Here is a 12,442-nt window from a genome sequence, read left to right on the forward strand (position 1 = left end):
GGATTAAAAATTGCTGAATCCCCGCACCCGAGGCCTGAAAGGTGAAAGGGACGAAAACTTGGAATCCCCGCACCCGCAGCGCGGAAAGGGAGTCCTCGCACCCGGGATGAGCCCATAGAGGGTCCCGCCGGAAAGCACCGCCGAGGTCTTTGCAAAGGCTGCAACGGTACCGACGTATATAAAGGTATGGAGAGACAAGCGGCGTATGATTTGCTCAAATGCTTTTTAGAAAAGCGGAGCATTTTAGATATAGATTGTAAAAAAGATTTGCCAGGGTTATTAGCATATGGAGTAGCGCAGGGTTGTTTTATCAATCCTGATACAGTTTTTGAACAGAGTGGCGTAAATTTGGGGACAAATTGTTTGATGAAGTTAGTAATGAAAATAAGGCTGCTGAAAAATTATTGAAGCCTTGGAGAACAGTCACTAACGCTTTAGCTACACATCAGGCTGAGGAGAGAGTCGCTGCTGCCGCTACAGAGCAACTGGGATTGCCCACTGCCGCCTTCAGTGAGAACGATAACGCTGCCTCAGGGGGCTACGGGGCAATGGGAGCTTCCCCCCCCCTCAGTCACCGCCACGAGCAGCGCTGCGCTCGGAGTTCCACGGAATCGAACGGCAGCCGACCCTCACCGTGTGGTGAGTCGGCACAGAGCAGAGGGACGGACATCAGGACCCTGCAGCCTGTCTGATGGAAGCAGCGGCGGCTGTGCTGCTTCTCTCTGGCATTCTTTTCATAAGAGGTTTACCTTGCAATGCAAAAGGGATACTAACTGGAGTGTTAATAATTGTATGTGTTATTCTTAAATGTCCAGGTATTTTGTGTTGAAAGTATTTGTGTAAGGGTAAGGTTTTAAAACAAAGTGTTACAATTAACTTCACGAGGAACACAATGAGACAATACTTGTTTGTTTGCTTATCATTCTAAATTATATTCCTGTGGTATGATTGAGGTTGTGGTATGATTGAGAGTGAGATGTGTCAGAGGCCTCTGGGTGTGCAAGTGTGGTGTGTACTGTGTTAGTGAGAGCACGTTTATTGCCATAGTGCAGGCTGAAATCATAGGAAATTAGTACTGGTCGAGCAAAACCATGTTTCACAAGTATGGGGTCATTGTGTGAAGTAGCCTCTTGGAGAAACTTAAGGGAATGTACCGTTTAAACCTTTTTGATCATAATGAATCAATTCACAAATTCATTGCTTTCTTGAAGGAGTGCATGAGAAGGAGTCAATATGGTATCAATCCTTTCAGTCAATGGTTCACTGATTTGTTTGAAACAATGCATAGATGGTTACTGAGATTAGTCAAAGAGGGATTAAGGATTCTGTTCACTGTGGTGTCAATCATTGCATGTAGTATTGTGATGGATGTGGTTAAGGGGTTACTTGCAAAAATATTATAAAATGTTATAGAGATTTTGAAGTGGTGCTGGAAGCGGGTACCCAGTGGATCACTGCAAAGCAGACTGGGGCAGCTTTAGAATCTGCACACGCCGAAGACGACCAGGAAGAGGTTCCTGATAATTACTCTGACAATGACGTGGGCTGTGACACCTCGACGACTATCAAGAACAGCCTTCGATCACCATTGAGTGATTAGGTTTAAGTGTGTTACTATTAAGTTGTGTTACTTACTATTAATTGTGTTACCATTAAGTGCTTACAGTAATTGTAGTGTTATTAGGGTTAAGTTGTATGGTTGTGTTATGTTATGTATTTGACATCTGATGTAAAACCAGCCCTTGAAGAAAAGTCACCAAAAAAGGATAACAGCGACCATGGCTGAATTAACGAAGCAAGGGACTTTGATTATGTTGATTATGTTGTCAATGATAATGATGGTTGGACATGGTAATGCCATCGTAGGGAAGATTGACCCTCAGATGAATATATGGGTCACCTGGGCTGTTAAACAGTCAAATGTTACCATACAAGTTCTTTCTGAAATGTCACAAGATATGGAGAGTCTAAGACATGCTGTACTACAAAATAGAGCCGCAATTGATTTCTTGTTGTTGGCTCAGGGACATGGGTGTGAAGATGTGGGAGGAAGTGTTGCTTTAACCTTTCCGACCGTGGTCAGTCAATTCACGACCAGTTGAAATGGTTAAGGGATCATACGCAAAAAATTGTAGTACAAATGGGCTAGTGAAGTACCGTACTCAACTCACATGAGTCTGGTACATACGCAGCTGGCTGAGAGCCAATCAGGCTCAAGGACACGATGCCCTTGGGCGACTGGGAAGGCCCCTAAGGCGGGACAGTGGCTAAAAGAAGGAGGAACTAACTGAAAAGAGCGGGAAATGTTAGCCAATCCTGACCTTAGTTTTGGAATATGTATGAGTTGATTATGTTCGAACTAGATAAAAGGTGACTGAGCTATCCCTTAAAGTTGAAGTTCACTGATCACTCATACTGAGCGTCTGTGTCTTCCGACACAACAGGGTCTGGCCCTGGGCAAATAGCTGGGCATGCAGGTAACTCAGCACTTACACAGTCATTCCCAGCTAGAAACTTGTGCTCCAATTTACAAGCTGGACACAACGCTACTAGAAGTGGTTTTCTTAGTATGTTTTTTCTTTTTTTTTTTTTTTTTTGGAGTGAGAGGATACTGTCTGGCCAGCCTCAACATGGTATTAAATCATCTGGACTGTAGATAGCCTAGCAGTATAGGGGGAATTGGCATGAAATGGGTGTGCTGCTCCCTTTTTGCATGTGTTTTTGTGTTTTTTGTATTGTTTTTTTCTTTTGCTGTGAGAAATGTAGACCTGTGCCCTACTTGGCTTCTATAGCTCGCCTCCACTTATACTAGAGAAACTTTGACTTCTTGTAGCCAGAAGCAACTTGTGAAGCAAGCAATTTAAGAAGTGTGCTGTATCGTGAGCTTGCTTCAGAGCCTCTTCCACAGGCTGAAGTCAAAACAGGCTCCCACCCACTTCCAAGCAGTTAAAGCAGTGAAGATCCACTATACCTAAGCACTAATTTTCAAGGGAGAGGCACACCTTGGCATTTATCAAGAAGAAAATACTTCGGAAGCCGCCCCCCACCCCCTCGTGCTGCATAACCTCAGCGGGAGTAGAAGAGTGGCTCCTCCGAGGCGTGTCACGGAGACCCTTTCTTGGAAGCTAACAGTGGGAAGGGCGACACACGGGGCTCACAAGAACAGCAGCATGCACAGTCCATCATGCACAGGACTACGGAGGCATGGTGAGGAAGCGGTGGTAACTGCCAACATCAAATCCAGCGAAGGAAAAACTTCTTTTCCCTTCCTCCTGCAGCATCTCTTTCAGCTCTGCCTGTCCTCTCTGGCAACATCTGGGCGCCAACAGCCTGCCTAACCATTCCAGTTATCTCAAACAACATGAAAAAGCTGTATCTCTACTACATAAAAACAGTGAGTGGTGGGCTGGTGGGAGAGGAGGGGGGGTTGAAGGAGTTTTGCTTTGCTCATTGGGGCAACATTTATTTATTTTTTTTTCTATCACTGAAAAAATAAAACAGTCCACTGTCCAGCAGAGGCTGCTTACACTCTATTCCTTCTTCGCCTCATATCAGCTCACTCGACATGGACTTCTGTTTCGGGCCTCTGCAAACACAGCTCCGTCGGGAGGAAGGCCCCCTGGCCAAGGGCGGTGGCGTATGTCCTGCTGTGCATGTGGGTAAAAGTGGGGGGCATGAACCCCCCTCCTCCAACGTAGCTCCCTCTTTGGTGCTGAGGCATGGTATGGTAATCCTCCAAATTGTCGTAGTGGGACATCACAGTCATAGTGCTTTGGCGTTTTCCGAGGGTTTGGTACGGGTAGAGGAAGGCAGAATCCTTCTCCATGGATTCAGGGTGCTGCATCCTGAGGCTGTGGCTCCGTTCAGGCTTGGGTGGTGGTGCAATGGGTGAGGCAGCGTGCTCCTCTTCCTTATAGTTGTCTCTGGTCTGTTTCTCCATGGACATGGTCGGTTTGGCTCGAGGTCTTTCTAAATCTTGTCTGTCATCCGCTAACTTCACTTCCTTGTGGTTCAGTCTCAGGGTATCGTGGTTCATCGTCATGTACTTCCCGCCAGAGTGCTGGTAACCGACGGGCTCGGAAGGCTCTGGGCCACCTTTAGGCCTGTAGTCACAATAAGGGGGTCCGTTTTTGGATTCAGAAGGCTGCCTATGGCTTCCCTCCTGCTGGAAGTGCGTCCCGTGTTCGTTTGTGCTGCATCCAGGCTCGTGCAGCTTCCTGCTCCGGATGCTGCTCTGCTTCTGGGGCAGGGACGGCTTCTCCGAAGGGCCGTTCCCATAGGCCCCGTGGTAGTGGGCTCTGTCCAGTTCTGGTTCAGGGTGCTGCATGTAGTAGCGTTCATCTCCCTCGGGTGTAGCTGCTTTGGCTGGGTACCTCCCCTCCTTACCTTCTGCCACGGTGAGGAGCCCAGTTTTCCCAGGATCAGATTTACTGCGCAGATGAATGACATCCAGTTCTCCCAGATCATCCGGCAGCAGCGGGGTCACGTTGTCATACTGGGACATCACCGGCCCTTTCATTTTTTGGCGTGTGCGGCTCTCTCGGCGAATTGACTGCATGCGGTACTTCTCCATGTCCTCGAGGTCCCACGACATGTACGTGTGCTTGATGTCTGGGGCAGGAGGCACGTCTCTGCTAATAAAGCTGTGCTCTTTGCCAGCCAGGTGGCCAATGAGGCCACCCTGCGGGTAGGCGGACAAACCAGGGTTGCGGTACAGACCTTTGCTTTGCAGCCGCGAGGCGCAGGAGGCAAACTCTCGGCTGGGCATGGGGTGGAAGGGCTTGGCCCGTACGGTATTGTAGGGGTCCAGGTCGTAGAAGTTCCCATCGTCAGTAGTGTAATAAGAAGATCCGGAAGAGCTGGAATAAGGACTGTAGCGGTAATGGACTCGTCCGTTCTCAAAGTAAGGCTGCAGCTGAGTTACGTGGTAGTCAGAGTGGGGTTGATATGGCTTGTACTGGTAGAGAGGCCGTGTGCAATACACGGGCTCGTCGTCTGGAGGCACCTCGGTGCGCGAAATGGGAACGGAGCGGATAGCAGCGGCAGCCGGGGTGGGGACATGCAGCGACTGAACCCGACGGATGGTGGGGTAGGGTGGGGCGTCCTCACCGTAGCTGGTGTTACGCAGACCCATTGGGCTCACAGAGGAAACAAACTCCATCCGGCTGCGAGGCTTGGAGTGGACAGTTGAGGTGCTTTTTCCTTGGTTTGTGTAGGTGTTGTAGCGAGTGCTTGCAGAAGTCGGTGTCTCAGAGCGAGGAGGATAGGCTTGGTGCTGGTCAGGTTTGGTGTGGTAGGAGATGTGAGGAGGAACACTCTCAGGCCTGTACGTGTGGCTGGAGGTCAGCTTGTGGTGCAGGTAGTTGTCTGGTCCAGAGGGCTCTGGGATGCTCTCCGGCTTGGGATGCGGCACGTAGATGGACTGCAGAGAAGCGTGCTTGGGGGGCGGTGGCGGTGGCGGCGCCGGCGGCGGCAGCAGGGCTTCCTCCACAAAGGAGGCCAGCATGGAGGAAGCCAGGAAGGCATGATAGTTGGAGTTGTTGATAGCATCCGTATTGTTTGAGTGCATGGCAGCAGCAATTTTGCTCTCCAGTGTTCTCACAGGTGGGACAGGAGGTGTAAAGCTGTAGGATGAATGAGTAGGGACGGATTCGGAACGCAGGTGCAGCGGGGGAGCCCTTGTACTCTCCCGAGGCTTTTCCACATGGCTCTGGTGCCCTGCGGGCACAGAAGATGAGCAGCGTGTAGTAGAACTATTTTCTGAGGCAAAAACAGGAGCAGGATCAGGTAGCTTTTCTGGTGCAGTTGCACCCCAAACCTATAAGGAAGAGACCAGTAGAAGTTAGAGGCAAGCATCCTTCCCCCATTCTGTACTTACGCTATCACAGATGCTTGTATGGATTAGTACAGTGTCAGTTATTTTGTGCCTGACTGTGGAGGAATGGTTAAGTGAAATAGGACACATGGATGTTGGGCAGTTAAGAGGCAATGGGCTAGTAAAGTACCGTACTCAACTCACATGAGTCTGGGCACATACGCAGCTGGCTGAGAGCCAATCAGGCTCAAGGACACGATGCCCTTGAACCATGGGGAAAGTCCCTAAGGCGGGACGGTGGCTAAAAGAAGGAGGAACTACCTGAAAAGAGCGGGAAATGTTAGCCAATCCTGAGCTTAGTTTTTGCAATATGTATGAGTTGATTATGTTCGAACTAGATAAAAGGCGACTGAGCTATCCATTAAAGTTGAAGTTCATTGTACACTCATATTGAGCGTCTGTGTCTTAGAATCATAGAATCATAGAATATCCTGAGTTGGAAGGGACCCTCAAGGATCATCAAGTCCAACTCTTGACACCGCACAGGTCTACCCAAAAGTTCAGACCATGTGACTAAGTGCACAGTCCAATCGCTTCTTAAATTCAGACAGGGTCGGTGCAGTGACCACTTCCCTGGGGAGCCTGTTCCAGTGTACAACCACCCTCTCTGTGAAGAACCCCCTCCTGACGTCCAGCCTAAATTTCCCCTGCCTCAGCTTAACCCTGTTCCCGCGGGTCCTGTCACTGGTGTTAATGGAGAAAAGGTCTCCTGCCTCTCGACACCCCCTTACGAGGAAGTTGTAGACTGTGATGAGGTCTCCCCTCAGCCTCCTCTTCTCCAGGCTGAACAGGCCCAGTGACCTCAGCCGTTCTTCATACGTCTTCCCCTCCAGGCCTTTCACCATCTTCGTAGCCCTCCTCTGGACACTCTCCAACAGTTTCATGTCCTTTTTATACTGTGGTGCCCAGAACTGCACACAGTACTCGAGGTGAGGCCGCACCAGCGCAGAGTAGAGCGGGACAATCACCTCCCTTGACCTACTAGCGATGCCGTGCTTGATGCACCCCAGGACACGGTTGGCCCTCCTGGCTGCCAGGGCACACTGCTGGCTCATATTCAACTTGCTGTCTACCACGACCCCCAGATCCCTCTCTTCTAGGCTGCTCTCCAGCGTCTCATCGCCCAGTCTGTACGTGCAGCCAGGGTTTCCCCATCCCAGGTGCAGGACCCGGCACTTGCTCTTATTGAACTTCATGCGGTTGGTGATCGCCCAGCTCTCCAACCTATCCAGATCCCTCTGCAAGGCCTTTCCACCCTCATTCGAGTCCACAACTCCTCCAAGTTTGGAGTCATCAGCAAACTTGCTCAAAATACCTTCTATTCCTACATCCAGATCGTTTATAAAAATATTGAAAAGTACCCACCCTAAAATGGAGCCTTGAGGGACCCCACTGGTGACCGCCCGCCAGCCTGACGCAGCCCCATTTACCATAACCCTTTGGGCCCTGCCCGTTAGCCAATTGCTCACCCATCGTATGATGTTTTTATTTAGCTGTATGGTGGACATTTTGTCCAGTAGGATCCTATGGGAAACCGTGTCAAAAGCCTTGCTGAAGTCCAAAAAAATCACATCAGCTGGTTTCCCTTGGTCCACCATACGGGTGATCTTATCATAAAAGGAAATCAGGTTAGTTAGGCAGGACCTACCCTTCACAAACCCATGCTGGCTGGGACCAATGACTGCTTTGTCCCTCAGGTGCGCCTCAATAAGTTCGAGAACCATCTTCTCCATGATTTTACCAGGCACTGACGTGAGACTGACAGGCCTGTAATTGCTAGGGTCTTCTTTCTGACCCTTCTTGAAAATCGGCACAACATTTGCCAGCTTCCAGTCTACCGGGACCTCTCCAAATTCCCAGGATCGTTGAAAAATAATTGAGAGAGGTTCCGCGATGACGTCCGCCAGCCCTTTCAGCACCCGGGGATGAATCCCATCCGGACCCATGGACTTGTAGGGATCCAGGTGGAGTAGCAAATCCCGCACACGTTCAGGGTCGGTCGGGAGTTTGTCGTCCCCACCGTCCCGGTCCTCCAGCTCAGGGCACCCTGGGTCCCGAAGCCCATCATCGGCATCGAAGACAGAGGCAAAGAAGGCGTTAAGCGTCTCTGCTTTGCCTATGTCATTGTCTGTGAGGAGACCTTCCCTGTCAAGGAGCGGCCCTATGTATTCTTTAGTTCTCCTTTTTCCATTCACATATCTAAAAAAACCCTTTTTATTTTCTCTCACAGACACAGCCAGCTTCAACTCTAGCTGTGCTTTGGCCACACGAATTTTCTCCCTACAAACACGAACAGCATCCCTGTATTCTTTCCATGACACCTGGCCCTCCTTCCAGTAGCGAAACACTCTCTGTTTCCGCCTAATCTCCATTAGAATGTTCCTGGTCAGCCACGCCGGCCTCCTGCCCCGCCTACCTGACTTGCGATATTTAGGAATTGCCTGATCTTGTGCTTCTAGGAGGCATTGCTTAAAGAATGACCAGCACTGGTGGACATCGAGGCCTTCAAGAGCAGTTTCCCAGGGGAGCTTGCTGACTAGTTCCCTGAGCAGCCTGAAGTCCGCTTTCCCCATATCTAGGGGTGAGGTTTTGGTCTTCCTTCCATCGACAACAAATTGGCACCCGAACAGGGACCGGTCTGAACGAGATTTGGATGATGCTGGCAGTGATCCTGGGCCACGGTTGGGCGGAATAAGGGAAAGCCGGTCCTGCAATGCAGCCCAGGAGGTGGAAGGGACAAGAATCCCCGCACCCGTGTCGGGAAGGTGAAAGGGACGTGGAGTCCCCGCACCCGGGAGAGGATCCCGCTGGTCACGCGTCGCCGAGGTCTGAAAGGTGAAAGGGACAGGAGTCCCCGCACCTGCAGCTCGGAAGGTGGAAGGGAGTCCCCGCACCCAGGATGAGCCTATAAAGGGTCCCGTCAGAAAAGCGCCGCCGAGGTCTTTGCAAAGGCTGCAACTGTATATATAAAGGTATGAGAGACAAGCAGCGTATTATTTGCTCAGATGCTTTTTATAAAAGCGGAGCATTTTAAATATAGATTGTAGAAAAAGATTTGCCAGGGTTGTTAGCATATGGGGTAGCTAAGGGTTGTTTTACAAATCCTGATACAGTTTTTTTGAACAAACAGAGTGGCGTAAATTTGGAGATAAATTGTTTGATGATGTTATTAGTGATATTGGGTCTGCTGAAGAAAATTTAATGAAGCCATGGAGAGCAGTGCCTAATGCATTGGCCATGCATGGAGCTGAACAAAGAGTTGCAGCTGCTGCAACAGAGTGGTTAGGACCATCAGGGTTAATAATGTTAATCCACAGCAAATAAATATGGAAGGAACACATTGCCCGTTGCCACCTTCCGTTAGAACTTTTACTATTACACAGGGGGTCTCAGGAAATTCGGAGGTGCCTGTGACAATGTCCTCTGTAGCAGAGGAGGAGCTTTCACTATAGTATGAAAGAACAGGCACAGGTATTAAGAGAGACTGCGCAGCAAACGCAGAATCAAGCACTCGCTGCCCTTGCTCCTTTGCAAACGCCCAGAGGCCGTCCTACTGGCCGAGGGTCTTCACCGCGACCACATTGTTTTCGCTGTGGGATCACGGGACATATGAGACAAGGGTGCAAAACGAAATCAGTGTGGTGTCAGAACTGCCAATCCAATACGCATAACACAGCGACCTGTCGACATGGTGCATCGGGAAATGGCCGGAGCAGCGGGAAGGACTGCCCCGCGCCCTTTACCTCCGACCAGCCACCAGAGGGAGCCTCGGCTTGGACTTGGCAACAGCAGTAGATGTAACGCTATTGGACTCCAAACCCACCAGGGTAAAGACAGGAGTTATGGGACCAGTTACTATTAATGGTGATCCTGTGGGAGCTTTATTGATCGGAAGATCGTCTGCTACCTTGAATGGATCACAAATATTGCTTGGACTTCTAAAGACTATTTTGGGGAAATACAGATTATGGTTTCTGCAATGTTTCCTCCAATGCATGTACCACCGATGGTCAATAAGGACCAAGGACTCGGAGCATTTGGCTCCACAGGAAAAGTAGCGTTATTAACGCTTGGCATGCAGCAGAGACCACGACAGAAAATCACAGTATGTTTAAAGGATGAGAAACTGCAAATTGAGGCATTGTTGGACACTGTCGTGGTTCTGCTCGAGTGGGCAGTCGAGCTCCACCACAGCCGCTCTCTCACTCCCCCTCCTCAAAGAGGAATGGGGAGAAAATATGTGAAAAGGGGCTCAAGGGTTGAGATAAGGATGAGAAAATCACGCAATAATTATTGTAACGTGCAAAACAGACTCGGCATAAGGAGATAGTAAGATTTATTGCCTATTACTAGCAAGCGAGAGAAATGAGAAACAAAGGAAAAAAAAAAAACAAAAGCACCCTCCCCCCCATCCACCCTTTTCCACCTCCTCCCCCCGAGTGGCACAGGGGAACGGGGGAATGGGGGTAATGGTCAGTCTACAGCACTTCTTCTCTGCCTCTCCTTCTCGGTCACTCTCGTCCCCTGTGCTGTGGGGTCCCACCCACGGGATGCAGTCCTTGATGGACTGATCCGGCGTGGGCTTCCCACAGGCAGCAGCTCTTCCAGAACTGCTCCAGATATGGGTCTGTACCACGGGGTCCATCCCTCAGGAGAAAACTGCTCCAACCTGGCTCCCCTACAGGCAGCAGCTCCTGCCGGGTCACCTGCTCCTGTGTGGGCTCCTCTCCACGGGCTGCAGGTCCAGCCTGGAATCTGCTCTGGCAGGGGTCTTCCACAGGCCGCAGCCTCCGTCGGTGCAGGGCCACCTGCTCCACCGTGGGCTCCTCCACGGGCTGCAGCGTGGAACCCTGCTCCACCGTGGTACTCCATGGGCTGCAGGGGGACATCCTGCTTCACCATGGTCCTCACCACAGGCCGCAGGGGACTTCTGCTCCGGCGCCTCTCCCCCTCCTTCTAAACTGACCTTGGCACCTGCAGGCTGTTTCTCACTCACTCCCGTGACCCTCCCGGCTGCTGTGTGGCGCAGCGTTTTTTTCCGTCTTAAATATGCTCTCACAGAGGTGCAAAACAACATCGCTTATTGGCTCAGATCTGGAAAACAATGGGGCCCTTCCCAAACATGGGGCAGCTTCTAGATCTTTCTCACAGAAACCACCCCTATGGCCCCCTGCTACCAAAACCTTGCCACGTAAACCCACTACAGACACTGGCGCAGATGTGACAATAATCAGCGCGCAAACTTGGCCACCGCATTGGCATACATTCGAATCCAGTGCCACTGTAGCAGCAGTAGGAGGTATGACTATTGCTCATCGATCACCAGTACTGCAATGGACAATAGGTGACAAAGTTGTAAAATGCAGTGTATCTGTCTCACCGTTGCCAGATGGAGTACAAGCACTGACAGGGAGAGACATTCTTGCTCAGATGGGAATGGTTCTTACGTCAGATCACCATTTATAGGTATGGCCATTGATTGGACTTTCCCAACCCCACTAAAATGGAAAACTGATGAACCTGTGTGGGTTGAGCAGTGGCCGCTAAAACGGGAAAGTCCTAGTACAAGAGCAGTGTCAACAAGGGCACCTAAGACTGTCAAAATGTGTGCCATGGGAGCACTGCAACCTGGTCTACCTAATCCTGCTATGATCCATAAAAATGACAGAGGTTTGCCTTTACTCTCCCGGCAATAAATCGTGAAGGTCCGGATCAAAGATTTGAATGGACTGTATTCCATAACACATGTCTTGGTTTCAGTTAGAACAGAATTAATTTTCTTCCTAGTAGCTGGTGGAATGCTGTGTTTTGGCTTAGGATGAGAAGAGTGCTGATAACACCCCGATGTTTTAATTGTTGCAGAGCAATGCTTATACCAAGCCAAGGACATCTCAGCTTCTTGCTCTGTCCTGCCAACAGGCAGGCTGGGGGTGCAGTAAGAGCTGGGAGGGGACAGACCCAGGACAGGTGACCCAAACTAGCCAAAGGGGTATTCCATACCATCTGACGTCAGGCTAAACAATATATAGGGGTGGCTAGCTAGGGGGAGGCTGCCGGACTGCTCGGGGTTAAGCTGGGCATCGGTCAGCGGGTGGTGAGCAATTGCATTGTGCATCACTTGTTTGTACACATTATTATTAGTAGTACTATTATCATCATTGTATTATTATTATTATTATTATTATTATTATTATTATTATTATTATTATTTTCCTGTCTTATTAAACTGTCTTTATCTCAACTCATGGGCTTCACTTTCCATTTCTCTCCCCCGTCCCAGAGAGGGAGGGGGAGGGGGAGCAAACGGCTGCGTGGTGTTTAGCTGCCGGCCGGGTTAAACCACGACAACACAGCAAAAAATAAAAACGGGGGAGAAGGGAGGAGAAACTGTGGTATTAGAATGGATAGCTCCTCCGTTACAACCTCGACGAACAATTCAAGAAAAAATTGCAACATTAGCAGAATTAGTAAAGAAGGGGAGGAATCGAATATTGCAGGTGGATGGGGTTCCTCCAAATATGATCTGGTTACCCATGAAGCCAGGCGATTTGGAATGGTATATACAAA

At 49.9% G+C, this 12,442-nt stretch overlaps 1 protein-coding gene across 1 annotated transcript in view; it reads right to left on the reverse strand.

Moving 5' to 3' along the window:
- Positions 1-3,556: 3,556 nt before the first annotated feature.
- ARHGAP32 (Rho GTPase activating protein 32) overlaps positions 3,557-12,442 on the reverse strand; it is a gene marked incomplete at both ends in the record, with an annotated part of 162,339 nt that continues 153,453 nt past the window's right edge. The window contains one exon of the mRNA XM_084301400.1: positions 3,557-5,818. Coding sequence (XP_084157526.1) covers positions 3,557-5,818 — 2,262 coding nt within the window. The remainder of the gene's footprint in view (positions 5,819-12,442) is intronic.

This window comes from Netta rufina (genome assembly GCF_964035555.1).
Source record: "Netta rufina genome assembly, chromosome: 25".
NCBI lineage: Eukaryota > Metazoa > Chordata > Aves > Anseriformes > Anatidae > Netta > Netta rufina.